The sequence below is a fragment of the Bemisia tabaci genome, chromosome 6 (assembly GCF_918797505.1).
Source record: "Bemisia tabaci chromosome 6, PGI_BMITA_v3".
In the NCBI taxonomy this organism is placed as follows: domain Eukaryota; kingdom Metazoa; phylum Arthropoda; class Insecta; order Hemiptera; family Aleyrodidae; genus Bemisia; species Bemisia tabaci.
Window position 1 is genome coordinate 38,702,862 of NC_092798.1, and position 22,777 is coordinate 38,725,638.

A 22,777-nucleotide genomic window follows, 5' to 3' on the forward strand; every position below is an offset into this window, starting at 1 on the left:
CAAAATCGTTAGACTCCCTGACTTTCCCTGACCTTGGAACAACTTTTCCGTTTGAATTTGTTTTCCTTTCGATTGCACTGACTTTTATTAAACGATACCGACAAAACGCCCTGCTTTTTCCTAAGAATTCCCTTACTTTACCAGGTCGTCGTAATTTCCCAAACTTTCCTTATTCTCCAAACCGCCAAAATCTTTGTGCACCTGAGCATCACTCCAAACTTTCACTCACCGAAAACCGATTTTAAAATCCAACTTGGCAACGCGCGACAATACTTACGCTCCGCGCGGAAGTTTACGCGCCGGTGTCAAAACGGTATCAATCACGTCTCTCTGCTCTGCATCTCCTCATCTCGCGGTAAAGGGCCCGCTGCCCCCCCCCCCCCCTCTCCGCGGTATCGCGAATACTGAAGAGCGCGAAAACACGGCCGAGAGTAGCGAAACAACGTCGCAGAGGAGCTAGTCGATCCGCGACGATCGTCCCAGTTCAGTTCGCCTTTTCACGCTACGCGCTCCGCACTTTCCGCATTTTCCGCGCGTCACGCTCGCGCATACGGCGAGCTTCCACCTCACGCTCTCACGCTTCGAGCGTGAGCATCCACCGTCTCGCGCCCTCCCGGCTCGCCGCAATGTTGACACTCACGTTGGGGATCAGGCGGCAGCTGGCCGCAGCCTTTGCCTGTAAGTTCAAATTTTCTCCGCCGGGGGCGCCGCTGGGCCTTGACCCGCATTCAGTGAATCACAGTAGGTGATTTTGGGATAATCGTGAAATGGACCAACTTTGACGGGAACGTACCGAGTTGCAGCAGGTTCAGGTTTGAAGTCTTGTGTGCTGGTTACACGCTCAAATTTCCATCAATTTCCGATCAAATGGTGACTGGTGAACACCATCTACCATCAAATTTCTGCGGCCTGCAAAAATTTGATGGTAGATGATGGAGCTGGGGGGCTTCATCTGGTTTCCACACAACCGTGCTTATTTCATGCTTATTTCAATCAACACGCTGTTTTAATTAATTTTACTCATTAATCTAGATAACTCTCGACGGCATCTTGGTCACCATTTTGATCGGAATTTGACGGAAATTTGAGCGTGTAACCGGGCCATTATCCCTCCATAGGACTCAGTATCAATGAAAAGGACCAAGTTTAACAACTATTCTTACGTTCAAAGAGTAGATGACCGGATCAATGAAAAGGAATCTCATCTTCCGGGAGGAATTTTTTCAAATGCTAAAACAACGTTTTTCAACATTCTACAAGTATTTGTATCTGAATTTCAGAATTCATACCTCCTTTAATTTTTGAGCTTTTGGGGTCAAACTTGGGCCCAAGTTTCCTGAGTTAAAAAAAATTAAGAAACATTTTCTACCGGAGGATAAAATGTACGCAAGAAGGTGAATGTGAAGTTAAGGTGAAGATGCGTGTATACATGTAGATGAGGTCCCTTTTTACAAATCCGATCATATATTTTCCTGACTTTGAATTTTTATAGGAGACAAGTACTACTAAAATTGAAGTCAGACTACTTCAGACTAATTTTCTTCTAAGTTGCGACTTTTTGCGTTTCTCTTTAACTCAATCCAAAATGCTCGATGTAGGTTGACCTCCCGCTTTGGTTTATAAACGAGTGAATGTGCAAGTCCTCGAGGTCGAGGAGCATTCAAAACTATTTTCAGTTAAAGAATTTTTTTTTCAAGTCGGATCAAAAAATTGGACAGAGGGATTTCAGAGGAAAATTCTCTCTCGCAACTTACTCCTAGGAGTAAGTTGCGGGCAATAAAGTTCATTTTTGTACCGATTGAGGGCATGAAGTTAAATTATAAACAGGCAATTTCGTACTCTAAAAATGGCAGAATTAAATATTGAATAGCTTTCTCTCGAAACTTAGTTCTTTGAACCAAAATTCCAAACCATGCTAGCGCCGGTTTAGAGTGATATTAATGGCCGTGTTTTGTCAGGGAGTAATTTTGGGATACTCCTCAAGGCTCCAGTATCAATAACTGAATTTTGAGTCTTTAACGACTGGGGCCCTTTACCTTGAGGACAGTCACATATTAGGAAGTACCTGAGAGAATCGGGCTTTCTAAATGATTAGTCCATTTTTACTGTGAAATAAAGAAAGATGGGAAAACATGGAGGAAGGAGCAAACTCAAAAAACAAAGTCGAAAAATTTAGGTAATCGAAATATTTTCTAGATCGCAGGTACACCCTCATTTAGGCACGAAACGACACCTCATATGTTATGTGATACTCAGTTGTTCCAAATTTGGCTCGAAGTACTTACTTCGAGTGAGTACAAAGCTCACGCTTTAGTACGTTCAAAGCACGTACTATTTATCCTGACGTGAATGTCCCCTCCTTACGTATCTTAGAGATTTTACTTTTTCAATTTCAATTTAGAAATAATACACTGAGATGATGGTACAATTTAAATCGATGAAGTCCCAATTGTATGTTTCGTAGGAATATTTCCCTCGGTATATTCTTCTGCTTGGATCCATCAAATGCTAGCGCAGCTGTCGAAGCGAAGGTCATTGTCCTATATCGGAGCTTAATAATTTTAGAATTCTACCACGGAACATGCTGGAATAGATTATCGGAAAATAGAAAAGAAAACAAGTGGGAAATATTGGCTGAGTGGTTTGATAGCGGTATTGTGTAAAAATACACGAACAAAATAAATAAACACTTCAAATGGGCCTGAAAAGGTTACCTATGTATGAAAAGTGCGGCTACCGCGAGGCTCAGAAAGTCAGAGACGCTTATATTTCCGTCGAGTTCTCTGAAAATGACTCTTCAAACTTGCTTATCTTGACCGAAGATAACGAATGTTTTTTAGGATGTATACTTGGACAACACTCAGATAAATACGGTTGTGAGTGCTACCCTCAATCCTTATAATTTCGCAAATAGAGGCTTTAAAATTCAGGCATTCTCGGCAAAAATCGTCGGTCCTCTACTCCAGAAAGCACAGAAGGCCGAATGTGTCATAATGGGAAGGAAAAGCCACAGAAAATGAGATTGAACTTTCAACAAGCTTTGACCACTCGACCGGATAAGATAATACTGCAGAAGCTCTTGAAATTGAGCCTGATAGACCTAGGAGGAAAAATAATCCACCTGGACGGTACCTCTTACTACATTTTTATGGTCATGATTCATGCGACATGCACAAGGTGCCAGTAGTGTGACGCACTGATATAAATTACCTTGCACCATAATTCGTTGTGTTTCCCTCAGTCATTTATCATCGGATTTGGACTTGAACTTGAGAAGGTTGGCAGTCATAAGAGCTGGAAACCCCGGCTGATACTAGAAGGTCGTCCCTAGCCAATTATCCAAGGGGCGTTCCGCACTCCGCACAAAATTTGAACCCTCAGCTTTCACTAAAATGCCACTCAGCCTACACTTTTCCCTTGAACTATCAATAATGTCAGAATGGCTCAACAGCTTCCACGATACTTATTTTTATTCACTCAGTCATTTCGGGCATTTAACTAATTCCAGAACTCGGTTATCTAGTCCAAATAGCCTTACTGCCTTATCTTACGGTTGGGATCACAATTGGAAAATTTGAAGACGATGAGCTTACGCGAAAATCATCAACTAAAACCTGAATTTTGGGAGACATTTTGGACATCATTTTGCTCAAATGTTTGTGAAATACTCCTTTTAGCAGTAAATCAAAATTCCAATCTACACCTATCTAGCGGAACGATTTAAGTTCATTGTGGACGATGCATCATGGAAAATTCGCAGGTGTCTAAAATCAGGTGAATTTCATATTTAAGTAGGAACTACTGATTGAACTGATGATTACGATATACTTGGTTTCTAAATTGAATAATTATTCGAGGAGATATGTGAAAATGACCTAATCTGCTGCAATACATGTGTTAAAAATGGGAAATATTGCCTCATGACGACACAAGACGCTAAATTTCTTAAATTTTCTATCTAAATTTCTAAAATTTTCGTATGGGCAAAAAGTTTTCAGAAATACTGCAAACTCAACTCATTGAGCACGTTTAGATGAAGCAATTAAAAAGCACACAAATGATTTTCTACTACATCGTTGATCTTCTAACGAAAGGACTTAACTACATTTTGAGATTGTCCCTGTTGTCCGCATAAATCCATCCTTTCTAAGGCTCAGTCGCTTGATAGTTACGTCCTTCCGTCAGAGGCCGAATTTCATCGGTCCTTCACAGCGCTTAAATATATTTAGAACGAGTCTCGACTGAACTTAAGTCCGCCTTGGCTCTTCTGATTCGCCGGTGGTGCAGTTTAGACTCATCGATGGATGTTACACCTCTATGGAGGAACCGACAAAATTCGACCTCAGAGGAACAACCCTAAGCACAAACGTTTTCCATGATTCCCACGCTCATCCATCCAATCATTCCGGCCATTTGACTACGTCCAGATCTCGACCATCCATCCAAAATGACCCGACTTAAAAGAACCAACGCTCGAAGAAAGCACAATCCACTCCACTTTCACCATTATCGAACCATCGACCATATTGTGATAAGAGCAGTGGCGGAAGACGCCGCCGCCGCCGCACAGTGGATCAAGTCAATTAGGGAGGTCGGACATGAAATTTTTGATTAAAACTGCAAATTTTGATGTATTTATCGTCACAATGGAGATGTTGCGTGTGTGAGGAATTTGCGATTTGACTGTTGATTCTTATGTTAAAGTTCGCGAGAAACACGATGGTGTCACTGGTTTTCTCTGCAATTAACTCCCAAGCTCCAAAAAGCTCTCAAGTTGAGGCCAAAATGGAGGGGATATCCCACGCTATCCTGAGAGTCCACCTCTACATCAAGACAAACTCTCCATGCCAAAGATAGGGCGCGAATACATTAGCAGGGATGCCGTGTTTTCAGTCTTAGAGTCCCCAAATAAAGTGGCAGCCCTGTCAATGTATTTGCTCCCTATCTTTGCATAGAGAGTTTGTCTTGATGTAGAAGTGGACTCTCAGGATAGCGTAGGATATCCCCTCCATTTTGGCCTCAACTTGAGAGCTTTTTTTGAGCTTGGGAGTTGATTTCAGAGCAAACCAGTGGCACCATCGTGTTACTCGCGAACTTTTGCGTAAGAATCAACGGTCAAATTGCAAATTCCTAGCACTATCAACATCTCCATGGTATATAAACGGAGTTATATGCGTTTAACGTTTCCGAATTTCGTCCGACCTCACCTATCGACTCGATCCATTGTGCGCCGACTTGTGAATGAAATCGCGAGTGCGGGGAAATTAGAGGGGCGACGTCGATCGTCGCTCTCAGGTCCGCGTCGCGACGCCCGGGCCGGGCGCGGGGGAGGGGGCGCTTATAGATGCTCTCGCATTTGTCAGAGGACCTGATTGTAGCGTTATGCGGCGCGCTGCAATTGCCACCACTTGCTTTGACAACTTTTCGCCGCCCTCCGCTCTCGCCCCCGCGTGTTTTTCGCCGAGTGGCTCCATCAGTTAAATTGCCGGGTCGCGGGACCGGGGGGGGGGGGGGGGTGGTTGGTTCCCGCGATGTGTGGCCTTACTCAGCGGATTGCTTGGAATCGTTGGATTACTGGAGGGCGCCGTGTCGAGATGTCTTGCCGAGTTATGATCGTTGTCGTTCGTGTTGGGGGCGAGGGTGCTCTCGTGGAAGGGATGAAAGATAAAACAGAGTGTAGCGGCCAGTTACTTTGAGAAAAATTTGATACATTAAAATAAAAAAAGCATGCATTGGTAAAAAAAACACATTGGATCTAGAGTCCAGACTCTCGGAAACATTGACAAGAAACAATACTCTTGATTCAATCGGATTTTTGCTTGAATCAAAACAAAATCCGCTTAAATTAAGAGGCTCGGTTCATAATTTAAGCTAGATTCTGATTGAAAGAGGAGTACTTTTTCTTGTCGATGTTTTTAAGAGTCTGGACTCTAGATCTAATGTGTTTTTTTTCCAGTGTGGGAAGAACGCATGGAATACACATTTTTTAAACCTGCATTACTTGGTTCAGAAGTCGTAAATTCACGATCAGACTGAGCCTCTGTCTGGCGTAGGTTTGACGATTCTGGTGTTCGGTGAGCCTCAGAGCAAAGTTTTCTCGGATTTTGTACTGAAACTGTAAAACCAATTAAGAGCAGAGTGTCTACAGACTCATCAGAAAAATATTACCCGACTTGTCCGGTAATAAATTCTAGGGAAATCCCAGTTCTCCAGAACTTTCGATACTCTGAATTTTCTTGGCAGTTCTGCGTCGTGCTAAAGAAATCCCTCGTTGCGTTAAGGAAACAACTCATTGCGGCTGATAAAATTTTTCAGTTGTCACAAAAAAACGGATGAGAGCAACTTACATTGCGATCAGGAAAATTTTAAAATTTAAAAATCACATCGGGAGTGTTTGCGAAAATTATGAAAAGTAATGCGTGAGATATACCTGATAGTCATGCTTTAGACATTTTTTACATGGGGACCATTTGGCGTAACAATGGACATTGGTCACGGGCAGGATGAGCATGCGGTAAGAGGCGTTATGCTGCATTATACAATGGAATTTGTGCGAATATTATCGGCAAAGGGCCCGGAGATGAGCATTACGCCCAATTTTCGAAAATTGCGCTTGAAGCTTAAATGCCGCTTAGAATATCCAGCGTGACGGAGACAACGCATCTACCTGATTCAGGTTAAGTAGCGTAGCACGTAACATACGGTGCACACATGCAAACAAACGCAGTTCGAGAAATTCGAGGAAAAACCATGCATTTGTAGTAGCGCAGCCTGACAAAACGCCTTCACTCCGCCGGGTATGCAATTCACGACGCTTACGTTCGAATAGTTGCCTACTCTCTCTTTTGTAGCCATTGCCCATTCACAACTCAAAACATCCAAAACAAGCAACCTTAGCATGCGTTCCCAGATTAAACAACCATATTGCAAGAGTGTGCTCACTGTGCTCTACCTGTCAAGATAGGACTTATATCTTCTATGAAATTTGGGGTGTCTACTAAAATTTAATTTTGGATTTTCCTGATATTTTAGAAAAGATTTCCTGATTTTTTGAGTGAATTAATTGCCACACGTCTGATTTAAAGAATCAACATATTTAATAAAATGTGGGTCTGTTTGTAAAATTCTTGAAGCACCCAGAATTTCTTTATCAATGACCGACTTTCCTGATCTTTTCCTGATTTATCCACATAACATCGGATTTCCTTATATTTTCCGATTTTTACTGACGACAGACTCTGAATATTTCCAAGGAAATCTTCAAGTCAAAGCTGGAACCATTCACATTTTCAGGCAAATTATCGTTTTCCCCGATTTTGGACAAGGTTTATGGACCAAAACCTTCAAGATGAATCAGGGGATAAGAGGGAAGCAAAAAAACGCAAAGTCAGTATTGTTAGAGTATCATGCAATGAATCCCGACAGCTATTAAAAACTTGCGCATTGCATTACTCAATGTATTGCAAAGTAGCTTTGAAATTAGTCTAGAGTCGCGAAAACTTAACGAGATACCAATGTTTGGCAAAAATGCAAAAACGTGAGGTGAAAGAGAGTGGGCAACACCTGACGCTGCGGGAAAGAAAAGGTAAAGGAAGGAAGAAAAGAAGAAAGAGCGAATTCCTTCCGGTCTATTCCTCCTCCCTGTCCTTCCTCTCGCCTCTCTCCGCTCCTCTTACGCCGTAGCCTCCATTAATTAAGGCTTCTAATTATTCCGACGGAAAACCTCGACACTTCAAACATTTTTCTGCAACGATTCTTGACATTATAATTCACTTGATTTTTTCCTCTTCCCTCCGATTATTTTTTCCCTCCACTTTTCAAAGTCAAGGTTCCTGACGCTTCGAGCCGGCTTTTTGTCGTTCGCTGTCAATTTTAATTAATTTTTAATCTCCTAAAACGGGGGCTGAATGAAGCAAAGTTCGCCCAAGTTAGAGAAACCGGGTTGGCGTTTTCGCACAAAGCTATTTACGGATGGATTAGTGGCAAGTAAATCTTTCGGACTCGAGCGATGCCACATCGTGCGAGGGAACGTACAACATCCCGCCGAAATAAAAATTAAAGCTCGAATTATTTCGAAAGTTCGACGCGTGCACCAACTTCAAGTTCGCTGACAGATGCTGAGCAAGTTCAAAAAGCCCGGCCGAACTACAAAGCCGGAAAGTCAGCGGAAAGCGCGCAATAGAATAAAATAAAAATATAATAAACCGCGCCGCGGGAAAAAACGGAGCGAGGCATATATTTATGATATCCTCCGTCAGAGGAAAAGTTAAAACTCGAAATGAAAAGCTGAGCTTTCGGTTAAAAGACTAACTCGATGACATTCCGATTCCGCTATTCCATCTTCCTGATAAGATAACTTTTATGCTGTTCTGCTCTTTGTTCGAGACGGGGCATTGTCGCATCGGAAGACATGAGAGCAGCAGGAAGTTCCCTGACAGAGCTTTTACTGGTTCGCTCGGGGAGGAGTGCCAAGTCTCGAAAGCTCCGGTTCCTCTTGGCTCCGACGATTTCGAACAATTACGGATTCGGTTTCGGCGCGGTGTCGAAGTTCCAAAAGTCAAAGGACTCTCGGTCTTGGTGCCGTCACACTATGTCGACCCCAATATATTTTTGAGACGCTTGAAGCGTTTCAAGCCCCATGGTTTTTTGATTGAAAAAGTTCTTTCAGTCGAAGCCTTGGTGTTTTCTTGGAGTTTTTGGAATCAAATTGCGACTTTTTGAGCCGATGAAATTTCTCGACCGCTGAAAGCTGATCCGATAATTGCGTGGTCTTTTCGAGATTATTGTCACTAACTGCATTCACGTTCAGAAAAAAAAACCCTCTCAAGGTATTTGAACTTATTAGAGAAACCTCATGTCTAAATCATGAATTATTCACCAGAAAATGATATTTTTCAACGAAAATAATTTTGATATAACGAAAAAATAGGTAATAATACGATTTAACCCAGTCTCGGCTAATTTTACCGCAAATCAAGATAAATATTTTAATCGTGCGGAATATGTGCAGTGGAATGAACTGTGCTTCAAATCAATTCTATTTCTTTTTTTATTTTATTCTATTTTTTTAAAATTACCTTTGATGAGCAAAAAGGAAATTTTAAGTACACTTCATTGTTGGTGTCAACCCTACCTAAGATTACAATTAAATTCATCATCCTTTTTTCCCGTGTATAGTGAGGAGTTTCCGCAAGTTCCTGATCCATTGCGTGATAACGCTTTGAACTTACTATCGTTTCAAGCTAGTGACGATTTTTTCAAGTTCGCAAAAATGATTTCCGACAGTTTAAATTAATAGTAAAAAATCGATTCTAGGAGCGAGAGTCAACTTGATACATATCGATAATTTAGCATACATTTAAATGAACACAGGCCAAAATTGCCCACTATTACCCATTTAAATCCGTGCTCCATTTAAACAATGGAAAAAAAACACATTTGATCTAAAGTCCAGACTCTTGCAAACATCGACAAGAAAAAATACTCTTGATTCAATCGGATTTTTGCTTGAATCAAAACGAAATCTGCTTAAATTAAGAGGCTTGGTTCTTCATTTAAGCTAGATTCTGATTGAATCAAGAGTACTTGTTCTTGTAGATGTTTTTAAGAGTCTGGACTCTAGATCCCATGTGTTTTTTTCCAGTGAAGCATTCATAAATAATCGATTCTATTTAAGGTACCCTGCTTCGATAACTATCGATTGTTCAACGTACATTCAAACGGACGAACCCCGCGAAAATCAGGAGCCACGGGAGGCGACCGTCAACTCATTGTCAAGGGAAAATCATTTCTCTCCGTCCAAGTCGCCGTCTCCAGCTGTCACTCGAATTGCCGCCAGACGTTTGTTTTCGCAGCGTTAATTAGCGGGAGCGACGCGAGCGACCCCTTAATTGAACGCTTCCCTCGCAGAACCACCTAACCCCCCTCGGCGACATTATCCCACTTACGTCCTTCTCCAAAATACCCGTTCAATTTCTGACGCAATTAAACCTCCTCAACGACGCACTCAACTACCGCGATGAGCCGAAAACCGCGTATCGTCAATGCAAAACCGTGGAAAGGACGCGGTTTTTGTTAAACGGCGTCTCGGGGATGTAAAAGAACACTTGCGTTAACTCCATAAAAGGATATTACGCCGCCGTCGGAGTTTCAGCCGTTGCGCGCGACACGGTTGACGACTGGGAAACGTAATAACTTACGAGTTACGGCCCCCTGCAAAACGGTTGTAAGCTCTGCCGTGCTAAGGAAAAACGCCGTATGAACCTTCAGGCGTTGCCGAATTTCCTTTCGTAAATCACGAATTTTCGGGAAAATTTATGAAAATTTTGCCTCCAACTTTTCGGATAATCTTGTTCGCAATTTCACCTAAAGTTCCTGAATATTTCAAGGAAAAATAGTCATAACTTTCCTCAAAAATAAACATTTTATCTGAGGAAATTTGACAACTTTCGAATGTTCATACGGCGTTCTTCCTTAACGCGGTAGAGCTGCCTCGTAGACGGGTAGTTACCGGATTGAACTGATTATTTGATTGTCGGCTGTAATTGAACTTGGCGAGTTGGGCCGTATGAGATGTTAATGAAGGAAAATGGAGGGTAATACAGACTTTCAGGGAGAGCTCGTTAATGTTCCACGATTCGAGTTTCTGTCACTCATGCAATGTATTCACGAATGAGAAAAAAAATTGTTGCAGTTCCTAGAAACCTCCCTTGCGCTACGCGGCGTGACCCCTTATGGCTGTTTTACATCCTTCGAGGGCTGAGGGCTACTTCTGCACAACAATACAAATTGGATTCATGGTTTCAAATTTAGGTAAATAGAAGCTGGTTTAACAACATTTTTTTACCTACCAAAGGCCAAAAAGTTATTAAAATCTACCCAGCCGATGCTCGGTAATAATAACTGTAAAGCTGATAAGATGATACATTTTTTCTGAAACGGCTTGAATTCATAAGGTTTCCTTCCTAGATTTTAACAAAAATCGTATCCCAAACAAAGGAACGTGAACCTATCAAAGGTTTCAAAATTGACAGAAACATTTAATACTTTTTACTGAGATAACTAAGCGATTTCACACAAAATCAATGAAATTTCAGTAAGAAACGCACAACTGTTCTCTTATAGTAAACACGAAATTTCCGAAAAAAACTGTTTGCAACGTAGAAATATAATTCCATTCTTTCGTCAAGGAAACATCGAAATGCAGAACATGACTCTATCGTTTCCATCTTGGTAACAAATACCAATTGCAGTATGAAATTCTGCAGGAGTTCCATCGTGACATAAATACTCGAGTGCCACTTCTGAGAGGCAGGCGGACTGGTTTGGCGAGATCATAAAAATTCAAGTGGATTTTGAAGCTCCTTCCAAAAGTGAGATATGCAACTGTAAGAACACTTTTTCCCTCCGAGAAGAGAATGTTCATATTCTCCACGAACGCACTTTTGATATTGACACTGATTTATAACAGAGAGGAGCTCCGAAAGATTGAAGGAAAAGTCACAGAAACGGCAGCATCGAGTCAAAGTTTACACAGCAGACCAGAAGTCTCTTGCTTGGATTGCGTCTTTTGTTTGCGACGCGCGGCACTAGTCACAAAGACAAATAACCGACCAAGCTCCAACTCCCGGATGAGTCAAGATGTCCGCGGATGTCAAATCTGCAGGGAATTGGCGGACACATAGACACATGGATAAATAGAAAAAACAACTTAATCGGCCCGAAACACTCACAAAGAAACAACTTAAAACGGGAATAAGGCCGCAAATAATAAAAAGAAACACATAAAATAAAATAAGAAACCCGGGACGTTTCGCAGGGATCACGGCCGCATTTCCAACCGGCAAAACAGGAAAATTAAAAGAAGGACAGTATGAGCTTCACCGTTGTGATTGTGAGACTCATGGTGGAAAAAAAGTGGTGGAAAAATCCTTACGGTGGAAATAAAGTTCAAGCTGACTTAATGATGGTTAAAAATTAGAATTTAGGAGCGATTTTCACAGAATATATATTAAGACTAGTTTTACTTGAAATCTATAATATCTCAATTTGTTCAAAAAACTGCACTTATGCACCTTGTTCTCCACGCCCCTCATTTTGACTATCTACGTACACTACTCGTCTGGGTAACTTTGCTACTTACTTGAATAGGTGCGATTAAGTCTATCTATGAGAGTAATGCAGCTACCTAGACGAGCAATGTATCGCACTTAATTAGGAGAAATCTTTGACGATTCAGGATATGATGATGTGGACTACATTTCGCAACTAGGAGCAACTTTCTACAATCCCTGTCTCAGTTTAGAAATTACGTATGTACCGTTAGTTTCCCTATGCGCATAAGTGCTTTTACCGATGAACCAGAAATTTTAGTTCCGAATTGCAAAATGTAGTCCATCTCACCGGCCGAGAAAGGTGTAGAATCCATACCAGAGGCGTAGCGCTTTTCCCTTATATTTGCAGATATTCTACCTTTTATTGATGATAAAAACCATCCACAAAAAGAGACCTCCTTCATGGTTACCCGACAACGGTGAAAAATACTTAGAATTATTCAAAAATTTCTTACTGCCTCTCACCTTATGGTTGGCAATTATGGGAATTACGGTAGTGAAATGTAGTGCGCCCAACACATTAAGTTTAATAAAAAGCTTGTTTGACAAACGAATAGTGTTCCCGCTTTCAAGTTTACGCTCTTCATTTGACGGTTCAAGCTTCCTCTGGAACTTGAAGTAATAACTTACGTACACACACGTAGCCATTTAGGTTACAAAGTAATAACCTAAGAGATATTACTCCGAAAACTCCCCTTGAGTCAACCTTTTATGATAATACTCGACTCCCTTTCATCCGCGCTTCATAACGCACGAACCGCGGAAAAATGTTGATTGAAGAACTGAACACTTAGATTTGACAACCGTAGCGAGGGATTTCAAGAAGCTCCGAGGGGGAGGGGTTGGTACTTTGACATACATTGATCAGACGCCGCCGTGTAAAATATGATGTAAACCTCCCTTATTTGACTGTTGAGTGTTGACGCGCTGCCGAGATGAGCTACGTTGCCAGGTCTACGTCCAATGGGTCTGTTAAACCAGGGTGTCTACTAAAACAGGCTCGCCAAAATCAGTGCTTTTACAGTACTTTTTCAGTACATTCCTACGAAATTCAGTACCTCCTCAAAAGAAAAATTCAGTACTTTTTCAGTATCTCCAATTGACGAAATTCGAAAAATTTCACAAATTTGAATTTCTCACTCAAATTGCGAAAAAAATGCCGGAAAAATGAAAAAATTCTGGAACTTCTACCGGAATTTCCACTTTTTTTCAGTGCTTCAGGACCGCCCTAAAAAATTCAGTACTATTTCCGGACTTGAAGACACCCTGGTTAAACAGCCAACTGAGAAGACTTCACATACGAATGGGACACTTACGCTGGTCATAGACTCGTGACACTGATTTTGCACGAAAATGAGCCTGTGTCATACTATCAAAATACTCTACCGTAGGAAATCAAGCAATCTTTCTGTTAATAACAGATCTGAGTCGAAACGGGTGCGATTAGGCAGCGCTGCGAGGGCTTTTAGCGAAAACGGTTGTTCGTTGCAGCGACTTCGGAAGAGCGACGCGTCGCGACGAATATCGCTGCTTTCGGCCTGTTTTTCCCGCCGCGCTACAGCTGCTTAAACACTCTCGATATTGCGCCTTCATCGGGGCCGACTGCTTCACGCCTTACCACTCTCAATGCCGAAGAGAGGAGCGCCAGAAATAGTCGGTCATCGCTCGTTCGGCGCGATGACACGGTTAGCTGACGAACCGCCTTCGCACCATACGTTTTTCGGGAGTTAAGCGAGCTGATTATCGAAAATTATTGCCTGAGCCCATCAAAAGTGATTCCCCGGGCGTTGGTTCCGATAATTTTAACAAGTGAAAATTTTCTTTTTTAAACAATTTACGGGACTTAGAGGTCTGAACTACAGCACCGGTTGCAAGTAAATATAAATTACAATGTATGGAAATAATTTATATAATTAAGAACCTCCTATCTCTCTATAGAGATAGGAGTTCAGAAATACCCCGCCCCCGCGCTCCAGATCCTGGAATCCGCCAGAATCCTAAATCCAGCCCAAAAAACTCGATGGACTACACGTTTCTCGCCTTCCTCATCGCACTAAGTTCAAAGCGGCTGAAGAAGGGGATGCTTGCTGGGCTACATCATGACATACCCTCACCCCGTGACATCACAGTTTAATAAAATAGGATCATACCGTGTCATTGTCATCAAGTCATGGATTACGCGGGTAGGCCGTACGTCGACTTGTCACGGTGAGTGCTTCAGTGTTGCCGTTTCGCGGTGTTTAAAAAAATCGATTCTTTTTTTATGGTGCAGGCCTCGTATCCCCGCTTTTCTTCGGGTGCGATCCGGCATCGAGGGGTGGTTTTCAAGGGTGTGCTCTAGCAGTACGGCTCGCTCCACGCTTGCTTGGGGGCAAAGCCACCGCGCGCCGCCCCGGGAGGATTAAGCCAATGACCAAGTCAAAGTCAGTGCACATCGTGGCAGTGAGAGGAGGGCGCCAAGTTGTGTTGATAATAGTCCACTAAGGAGGGTTTGAATTGAAACTAGACGTCGCAAATCCTCAGCGAGGTTCCACAAAGAGAACGGTGGATCGAATCAAAATGTACCTTTTCAGTGAGAAATCGAAGTTTTTTGGGCTTGTAAAATCCAACTTCCTGCTAGCAGGGCTCACCTCGCAGTACCTTTAAAATTCCAAATTTTCTGTACTTCCTCGTGATTTTCCTTCATTTGTCTGCATCCGCAAAAGGGAAGGAAAGGCAGAATTCCACAATAAAATCATTCAGACGGTAAAAGCGGTTAATTTTAAAAAGTAAAGGTCTAATGCTCCAGCGTTTTCAACGGTTCAGCAAAACAGCGAGATTACAATCCCTGTTTTCTCTCTTTTCTGAGTCATTAAGAAGCCTGGGCGCATCAACTCCCGCAGGAAGAAGAAAGGCTCGCTTTCTGCGTCTAATTCCAAAACTTTAAAAGGGACGAACTCATCCACATATTATCACTTGTCGATAGCCGCAGCCACGAAAATTGATTCAGTAGATCTCTACAACAAACTATGACAAAAACTGAAAATTTGGGTGAAAACAAGCTAATTGATGGTTAATGTGTAAAACCGAGTAATTCTGTTGCAAACTTCGTGTCATGCTTTATTTTTTCCTTGGAAAAGTAATCAATGTATAACTTCTTGAGAACTTCTTCGATTGTTTTTCTCTGTTAACAGAATATTCTGTATAAAATTCATGCTATGAAGTCATGCAATCCGAGAAACCAGATTGCGTCTTGAAAACTTATCACTCTACCTCGCATCCTGCCACACTATTGTCGGGAATTAGAAGGGTTTCCACCCGCGCGGCAACTTGGAACTTGAAGGATAAGGGGTTATTTGATGCGTGTCGGTCTGCCGGGGTCTCGTGGGGCGTAGGGTGCGAGGGGGTGGCGAGGTAGCGAGGGGAAGGTCTAGGTGTCAAGATGCCATTAAGATGACAATTTCATCCGAGCCGGGTGACTGTCGCCTTCGCCTCCGCCAAGACATTGTTCTTCGCACGAGTGACGGGCGAGGGGTGTGGGTCAAAGGTCGGAGCCGGATTCTCCCGTCTTGAGCGCAAACCGCGTATCTTCCCACGAAATCCTAAGCAGATGAGCGGTTGTTGCTTAACATGGTAGGATTCTCGTCTCGGTGTGAGAATGAGCCGTGTTGTCACCGCTGATAACATTTGACGGGAGGAAGGAACTCGGGTCTCTTTTGTTGTATTGATAACGTTGAGTTGGAGTGTGAGATTATGTCGCCGAAGTTTTCCCCTCGATGTAACGCAGATTTTTCTGGCGGATTTTATTAATATCTGGACATTTTCGAGAGGGGATCACTCAAAAATAGGTTTATAATGACCCGTGGGGAGCAGGACAACTGAAGCATCAAGTGTCTCGCTATAGTGCCCTCTATGTAACGCAAATATTTTTTTTCTCGGTGGGATTTTAATAATATCTAGACATTTCCAAGACAAGATAGGTTTATGATGAACCTGGGGGCGGGAAGGGGGGGGGTAGCAGAACAACTGAAGCATCAAGTATCATGCTTGTGCCCTTCACCCCTGTTCTTCTGTCTTTTTCCGCACTATTTTTATTTCCACCTACGATTATCCACCGAGACGATGTATTTTAGAGACCCCGCACTTGAAATCTAAGTAACGTAACCGTGTGAGACTCGTCCTACGATGACTTATGAATATCGAATATCCCTCCATCTCTTTTCGAATGCCATCCTTCCATTTTAGCTGGTCGCCACCTACGACCACTATTAAGTGTCTTGCTTTATTTCATGTATGTATATGCTGTGCTTGTATTTGTCGCAAATACAACGCAATACAGCACTCTGCTCTGCTACGCCTAACTGCCACAAAAATCTGTCATGGTAGAGATCTCCCAGGATCTATCATCTCTCCGTCTCTTTTTGGATATCTTCTATTCAACTTCAACCTGAACGTCCTCTCTGACGTCTACCTAGAGGGGCCCACTCCAAAACCTTTATCAGCGACCTGGTATCGGCCATCCTCTCCGATGTTGCATGTGTGAGGACTTTGCGATTTGACTGTTGATCCTTATGTAAAAGTTCGCGAGAAACACGATGGTGCCACTGGTTTTCTCCGAAATCAACTCCCAAGCTCAAAAAAAGCTTTCAAATTGGGGCCAAAATGGAGGGGATATCTCACCCTACCCTGAGAGTCCACCTCTACATCAAGACAAACTCTCCATGCAAAGATAGGGTGCAAACACATTGACAGGGCTGCCACTTTATTTGGGGACTCCGAAACTGAAAACACGGCAACCCTGTTAATGTATTTGCTCCCTTTCTTTGCATGGAGAGTTTGTCTTGATGTAGAGGTGGACTCTCAGAATGGCGTGGGATATCCCCTCCATTTTAGCCTCAACTTGAGAAATTTTTTTGAGCTTGGGAGTTGATTTCAGAGGAAACCAGTGGCACCATCGTGTTTCTCGCGAACTTTTACATCAGAATCAACAGTCAAATCGCAAATCCCTCACACATGCAACATCTCCATTGTCTCTTCGTTCACGCTATATTTCACGACAGCACGATTTTAACTTGGCCTTGGTTCTACTGTTTCCAGGTAGCCTGGCGTCGCTGATCGCGGGCTGCGTGCTGGGCTGGCCCTCGCCGACGCTGAAGAAGCTGCGGGAGCCGGACTCGCCGCTCCACCTGAGCACCTACCAGGAGGCGTGGGTGGTGAACGCCCTCTACTACGGCACCGTGCTCAGCCCCTTCCCGAGCGGGTACCTCATGAACAAGCTCGGGCGGAAGATGTCGCTCCTCGTCCTCTGCGTCTTCCCGACCCTCTCCTGGATCCTCATCTACTTCAGCAGCTCCGCCTACATGCTCATGCTCGCCCGCCTCTTCGCCGGATTCTGGACCGGCGGCACCCAGACCGTCATGCCCATCTACATCGCTGAGATCTCCGAGCCGCAGGTGCGTTCATGACACTTCTTCATGTAAGCAAGGACTGTGGGTTTTCTTCGAAGTCGCCCTTTAAAAGACGACTTTTCTGAGGAAGGTCACATGGGGTTTTACTTGTGACTATGGGAGACCGGAGAAAGCATTTGAAAATAAAAAAGGCAATCATAGAAAGGACAATTTTTCCATGGAGAAAAAAAGGAGGTGTTTGCATCTTGAGGTTTGTTTACCCTGTGACGTAGGTCGCTACAAACAGGCCAGCGAGATCCGGAATTCGAAGTACGAAAAACGGAATAATATCCGATTTTTTTGCTTAAATCAACTCACGATATAATTTTAAGCACTTTTTATGGAATGACTTTTTTCCATAAATTACACCATTTCCAAGAAAATCGACGATAAACTCGTTGTACCGACCTACGTCATCCATGATGCTCGAAATGCAAATACCTCCTTTTTTTTCTCTCTATGCAATTTTTCTGACTGAAGTAAAATCTAAGAGTATAACTTTGATTATAGAGCCTAACGAAGGGTTAAAATGGTTTACCAGCACAAAAATTACAACGCACAGAAGCTTGAGAAAATCGTGTAATATTAACCTTCATATTTTGTATTTTTTGCAGAAACAAGTCATTTTAAGCCTTTGCAAAGAGCTATTTCCTGAGTTATACTCTTAAATTTTACTCCAGGTCGAGGAGGATGGTACTTTCTTCGATACTCTTTTGAATATCCCCTCTTAGACTTCTTCCAATCACAATGTAAGCCATATGGAGCCTCCCTAAGGAAAGACACTGTTTTGGAATCAAGACCAGTGAATACGAGACCGCTGAAATGGAAATTTTGGTTCAAACCTTAATCTCGGGTTTTAGCGCCTTCCGGTGATTCAACGGGGAAGAAGGAAAAAGGCACAGTTCGAATAACTAGCACAAAGTACGAATCTAGCACATAGCACAAGATTAGATTGATGTCCATCAGCGTTTTAAAAAAAATCATCGATTTTTCCAGCCTACTTCAATTGTAAGATGAAGTGTGTAACGACGCATAAGAAACGCCTTCACTGTGAAAAGATACTTCCTAGCGTAAGCGTGGAGGCCGAATAGTTGCATCATTTAAAAACCAATCAACGATAAAGAGCAGCGTAGATTGATTCGTTAAGCGGATGCTTGAGATAATATTTCGTGGTATTATTCGATCTCTCCTGCGGACTGATTATTGAAATTGATGGACAAAGCTATAGACAAAGCAGACATAGAGAGTATGGAGCGATCCTATTGGTTGAAATGTGTGGTTCTTATAGACTAAGGGAGAAAATGATAGACTAACTGTCGGATCTCTCGTGGGTTGCCGTTAGTTAGTCTATTACCTACCTCCTTTGTCCAATCCAACCACCCACTTCTGCCAATAGAATCTCTCCATATCTCTTTTGTGTCCTTTGTTTACAGCATTGTCTATAAATTTCAATAATCCGTCCACTGGATCCCAACCCGTGTGAGTAATGAAATCTTCTTATAACTTACTAACTTCTCTACCACCTCCACTGATCCGAACTTTGGTCGTTTCCAGGTGCGCGGCGTGTTCGGGACGTTCATCCAGCTGAACATCTACCTGGGCACCAACTTCGCCTTCCTGGTCGGGCCGTACGTCTCGATCCAGCTCATGGCGATCCTCTGCGGGATCCTCCCGGTGATCTTCTTCGTCCTCTTCGGGCTCTGCCCGGAGTCGCCCTACTTCTACACGATGGAGGGGCGCCACGCGGCGGCCGCCGACGCCCTCGCGTGGCTCCGCGGGGACGCCTCCGTCGACGCCGAGCTCCGCACCGTCCGCCACTCCGTCGAGAAGGAGTCGGCCAACCAGGCCGGGGTCTTCCGCCGCATCGCCGACCTCGTCACCGTCCCGGCCAACCGCAAGGCCTTCATCATCGTCGAGACCATGAACGCCCTCCAGCGCTTCTCCGGCATCAGCTGTATGATGGCCTTCTCGTCTGTCGTGCTCCCGGAGACCGGGGCGCTCAACTCGGATCACTGCACAATCATCATGGGTGCGTGTTCAAACTAATCTCAAAATAACGCAAAAGTTGAACGGGTTCGTGTAAGATACAGTAGCGGCTCCCATTCTCGGTTGTTGGAGATCTCTATAGGCTTGACGGGGTCGCTACCGCTCCTAGTAATCATGGAAGCTTATCGGCAAACAGGGAGGGAGGTGTATGTCCCTAGCCGCTAAACGGCCTACCCTCCGGAGGCTGAGACGAAACATTTTGTGAAAAATGAGGATTTGAAAATTCATCATATATTATCGTCAATGAAACATTGAAATTAACGACCATTTTTCATGAAATTCAAAAATGTTTTTGAAATTTCGTTGAAAGTTCTTGAGAAATTTAATTTGAAATTTCGAGGGCGATCTCAGCCAAGAGGACGCTTTAAGGGGCACACGGGTACACCGTTCTCAAACAGTCACTTTCTGGGTCTTATTTGGACGTATTTCTATCAAACGGAACTATGTGCATTATGCCGTGAACCCTGTAATGCACATATTCTTATGGGTCGTAGGGCTCATGTCCTAATGCACATAGTTCCGTTTGATAGAAATACGTCCATTTGAAAAAATGAAATAAAATAAAAATATGAGGACAGCGGACTTAAAAAGAACTTAATGAGTCAAATTCCAGCCTTTTGCCTGATTTAGGGCCCTATCATGAAAATACCCGACCCTTTCTAGACCTGCAGACGTCTTGTTGACCATTTAACAAGGGTTCATAACTATCTCCATTGATGTAAATACTTCCAGAATACCGAGACAAGAATTATCAGAGTACTAAAGTTAAAATCATCACTCATGCATTTTTTTTTCAATATTCACGCTGCAGCTTTATGGATATCTTTCGCAACCTTTTTAAAGCCAAATCAGGAACTAGGCATCTGACAAAGTTCTACATTCATATTGAACTTGATTTCTACAGTTTGTGAAATGTTATTTTCCTAACTGTTTGAATTAACGACAACCTGCTGCTAAAGTATCTTTTAAAATCTTGAAATTTTATGGGTGATGAATTAACTTTTTATAACAAATAATTCTGATTCTATCTCGTTTTCCTCAACAGGTATCGTCTGGATGGTTTCCTGTTTGGGCACATCCGGCCTCATAGACAAGGCAGGTCGCAAGCCCCTACTCTACGTATCCAGCATCGGCATCGGCGTCTCGATGCTCTGGACGGGAGTGTGGTACTACCTGGATGAAAATACAACTTATGACGTCACCGGGTGGAACTGGCTGCCATTGGCGGGATTCCTGGCTTACGGTTGCACCTTTTCCCTGGGGCTCGGCCCCCTCTCGTCCACCTACCAGGGGGAGATGTTCCCCAGCAATTTGAAAGGCCAAGCGTCGGCCATCACGACGATAACGACAGCCTTGGCGTCCGCCATCAGCACTGGTTTATTCGCTGTGCTGTCAAAGAATGTCGGGGTTTACATGAACTTCTACATTTTCTCGGCGGTTGGGTTTATCAATTTCTTCTTCACTTATTTCTACGTTATAGAGACCAAAGGAAAATCTTTGCAGATGATCCAGGCTGAACTTAATGGGGAGGAGATCGTTAAACCTGAGATGAATGGAGACTCGGAAAAGGTGTGAGAAAATGGGTTTATGAAATTTCGCAACGAATGATTTTCCGTCCAGGTTAAAAAAAGATGTCGATTTTGTTGTTATTTAATACATTTTTTGCCTCTTCTCCTTAAAGTTACGATAAGAGTTGCTGTTTTTTAGAGGCGACTTTGAGGATAATCATGATTAGAGAGAGACTGAAAAAAATGAAAGAACGATTGAACGTTCAAGTTTATTTGTAGAGTAAAAAAATGTAGGTGTGAAATTAAGCGCAACAGTGACACGGTATCTTTCTTGAGGAAGTCCTGAAATTTTAGACAAAAGACCAAATCTAGTCATCTGACTATAATGTTGATAAGAAAACTGATTAAATAATAAGTTCGTGAGAAGGAATCAGCAGATGATCGAGAGATGACTTTCTGTGATAAGCTATTGAATTGATAAATCAGAAATCAATTTCAAAACGTATTTTGCTCATAGATTTAAGTTCATTTTTTTACAATTTAAAAACGAACACTCGCTTTATTTGTGTTACGAAACATTTGAGACCGTAACTAGAGTAAGACCGGATATCAAGATGCAGGGATACATAGAACAAATAGTATTATTTATGTTTAATTGTGAGCTCTAAATTATTACATTCAATCCGTACGTAAATTTGTGTCACGACAGCGATAAATAAGCTGCAGAATTCTCAAAAATACGTTCACATTCGAGTAGACTGTAGATATTTATAAGTTAATGATAAAAACTGTGATATAATTATTTAAGTTCTTATGACTGTCTGGATGTTCATTCACTTGTTGAATTTGGATGAATAAAGTAAATGATGTCCTTTAAATAAAAGTGGTTTACGTCACATCAATTCATAATCTTGTAATAATACTCTAATTGACTTAAGCTTCCCCGTTATAAGTACTGACACCTCACTCAACTTAACATGATCGAGCTGGTTTTGCTCGGTGCTTGTACCTCTACAATTAGAAAATCAAATGAATGAAAAAGTAATAAAAGAAGTCAAAATAATATAAATAATGTGAGAGCGTGAACTTACAAACAGAAAATGGAGATGTTCTGCACAGAATAAAAGCAACACCAGAGGGACTCTTAAAATATCAGAGAGATGCTAAAAATAATGGATTGTTTACCTGCAACAAAAGAAATAGAAAAAAATAATTAGCTCTACCGGACTAGAAACATTGATTATCACGGATTATCGATACGACTTATACATAGATGTTGTAAAATGGAAGCAATTGAGTCTGGTACTACACAACTGTTCACACTTGAATTTCAGAGGTTGATTAGATTTCTTAGGAAGAGTAAACTGCACGTAATTCTGCGATCAGAACATTTTCAAAATTTCTATATGCATTGTATAAACTACGTTTAAAAATAAGGAGCTACTCCTGATGACCTATGCCCGTTTAGAAAATTAGTTGAGTCATAAAGCTTTCAACGTGTCATTAGTTAAATACTATACTTTCGAAAATAATTAGTGGATATTACAGATAAAAGTGCTGCATTATATGTTTATAATTTTTGAGGTAAACGTGTTTAAAGTTGAAAGATTCATTAGATCATGCAATATAAACTCATTTAAAATTCTAAAAAGGAGCGAAAAAAAAGTTCTATTTGATCAGAATC

General features: G+C 42.3%; 2 protein-coding genes across 4 annotated transcripts in view; one reads left to right on the plus strand and one right to left on the minus strand.

Annotated features, from left to right (window-relative positions):
• The window catches only part of Sema1a (semaphorin 1a), a 583,530-nt gene that overhangs the window by 202,407 nt on the left and 358,346 nt on the right, over positions 1–22,777 (minus strand). The window lies entirely within an intron of this gene.
• LOC109036939 (facilitated trehalose transporter Tret1) lies at positions 421–21,976 on the plus strand. The gene is made up of 4 exons (XM_019051366.2): positions 421–678; positions 17,190–17,545; positions 19,094–19,568; positions 20,631–21,976. The coding sequence occupies exons 1-4, from the start codon at positions 627–629 to the stop codon at positions 21,158–21,160; spliced, it is 1,413 nt and encodes a 470-aa protein (XP_018906911.2). The 5' UTR covers positions 421–626; the 3' UTR covers positions 21,161–21,976.

Bases quoted from the DNA above. Each gene is read 5' to 3' on its own strand.
- LOC109036939 (XM_019051366.2), top strand. From the start codon at position 627: ATGTTGACACTCACGTTGGGGATCAGGCGGCAGCTGGCCGCAGCCTTT. The intron at 17,546-19,093 runs GTGCGTTCATGA...GGTCGTTTCCAG, and splicing joins CTGAGATCTCCGAGCCGCAG to GTGCGCGGCGTGTTCGGGAC. The intron at 19,569-20,630 runs GTGCGTGTTCAA...TTTCCTCAACAG, and splicing joins TCACTGCACAATCATCATGG to GTATCGTCTGGATGGTTTCC.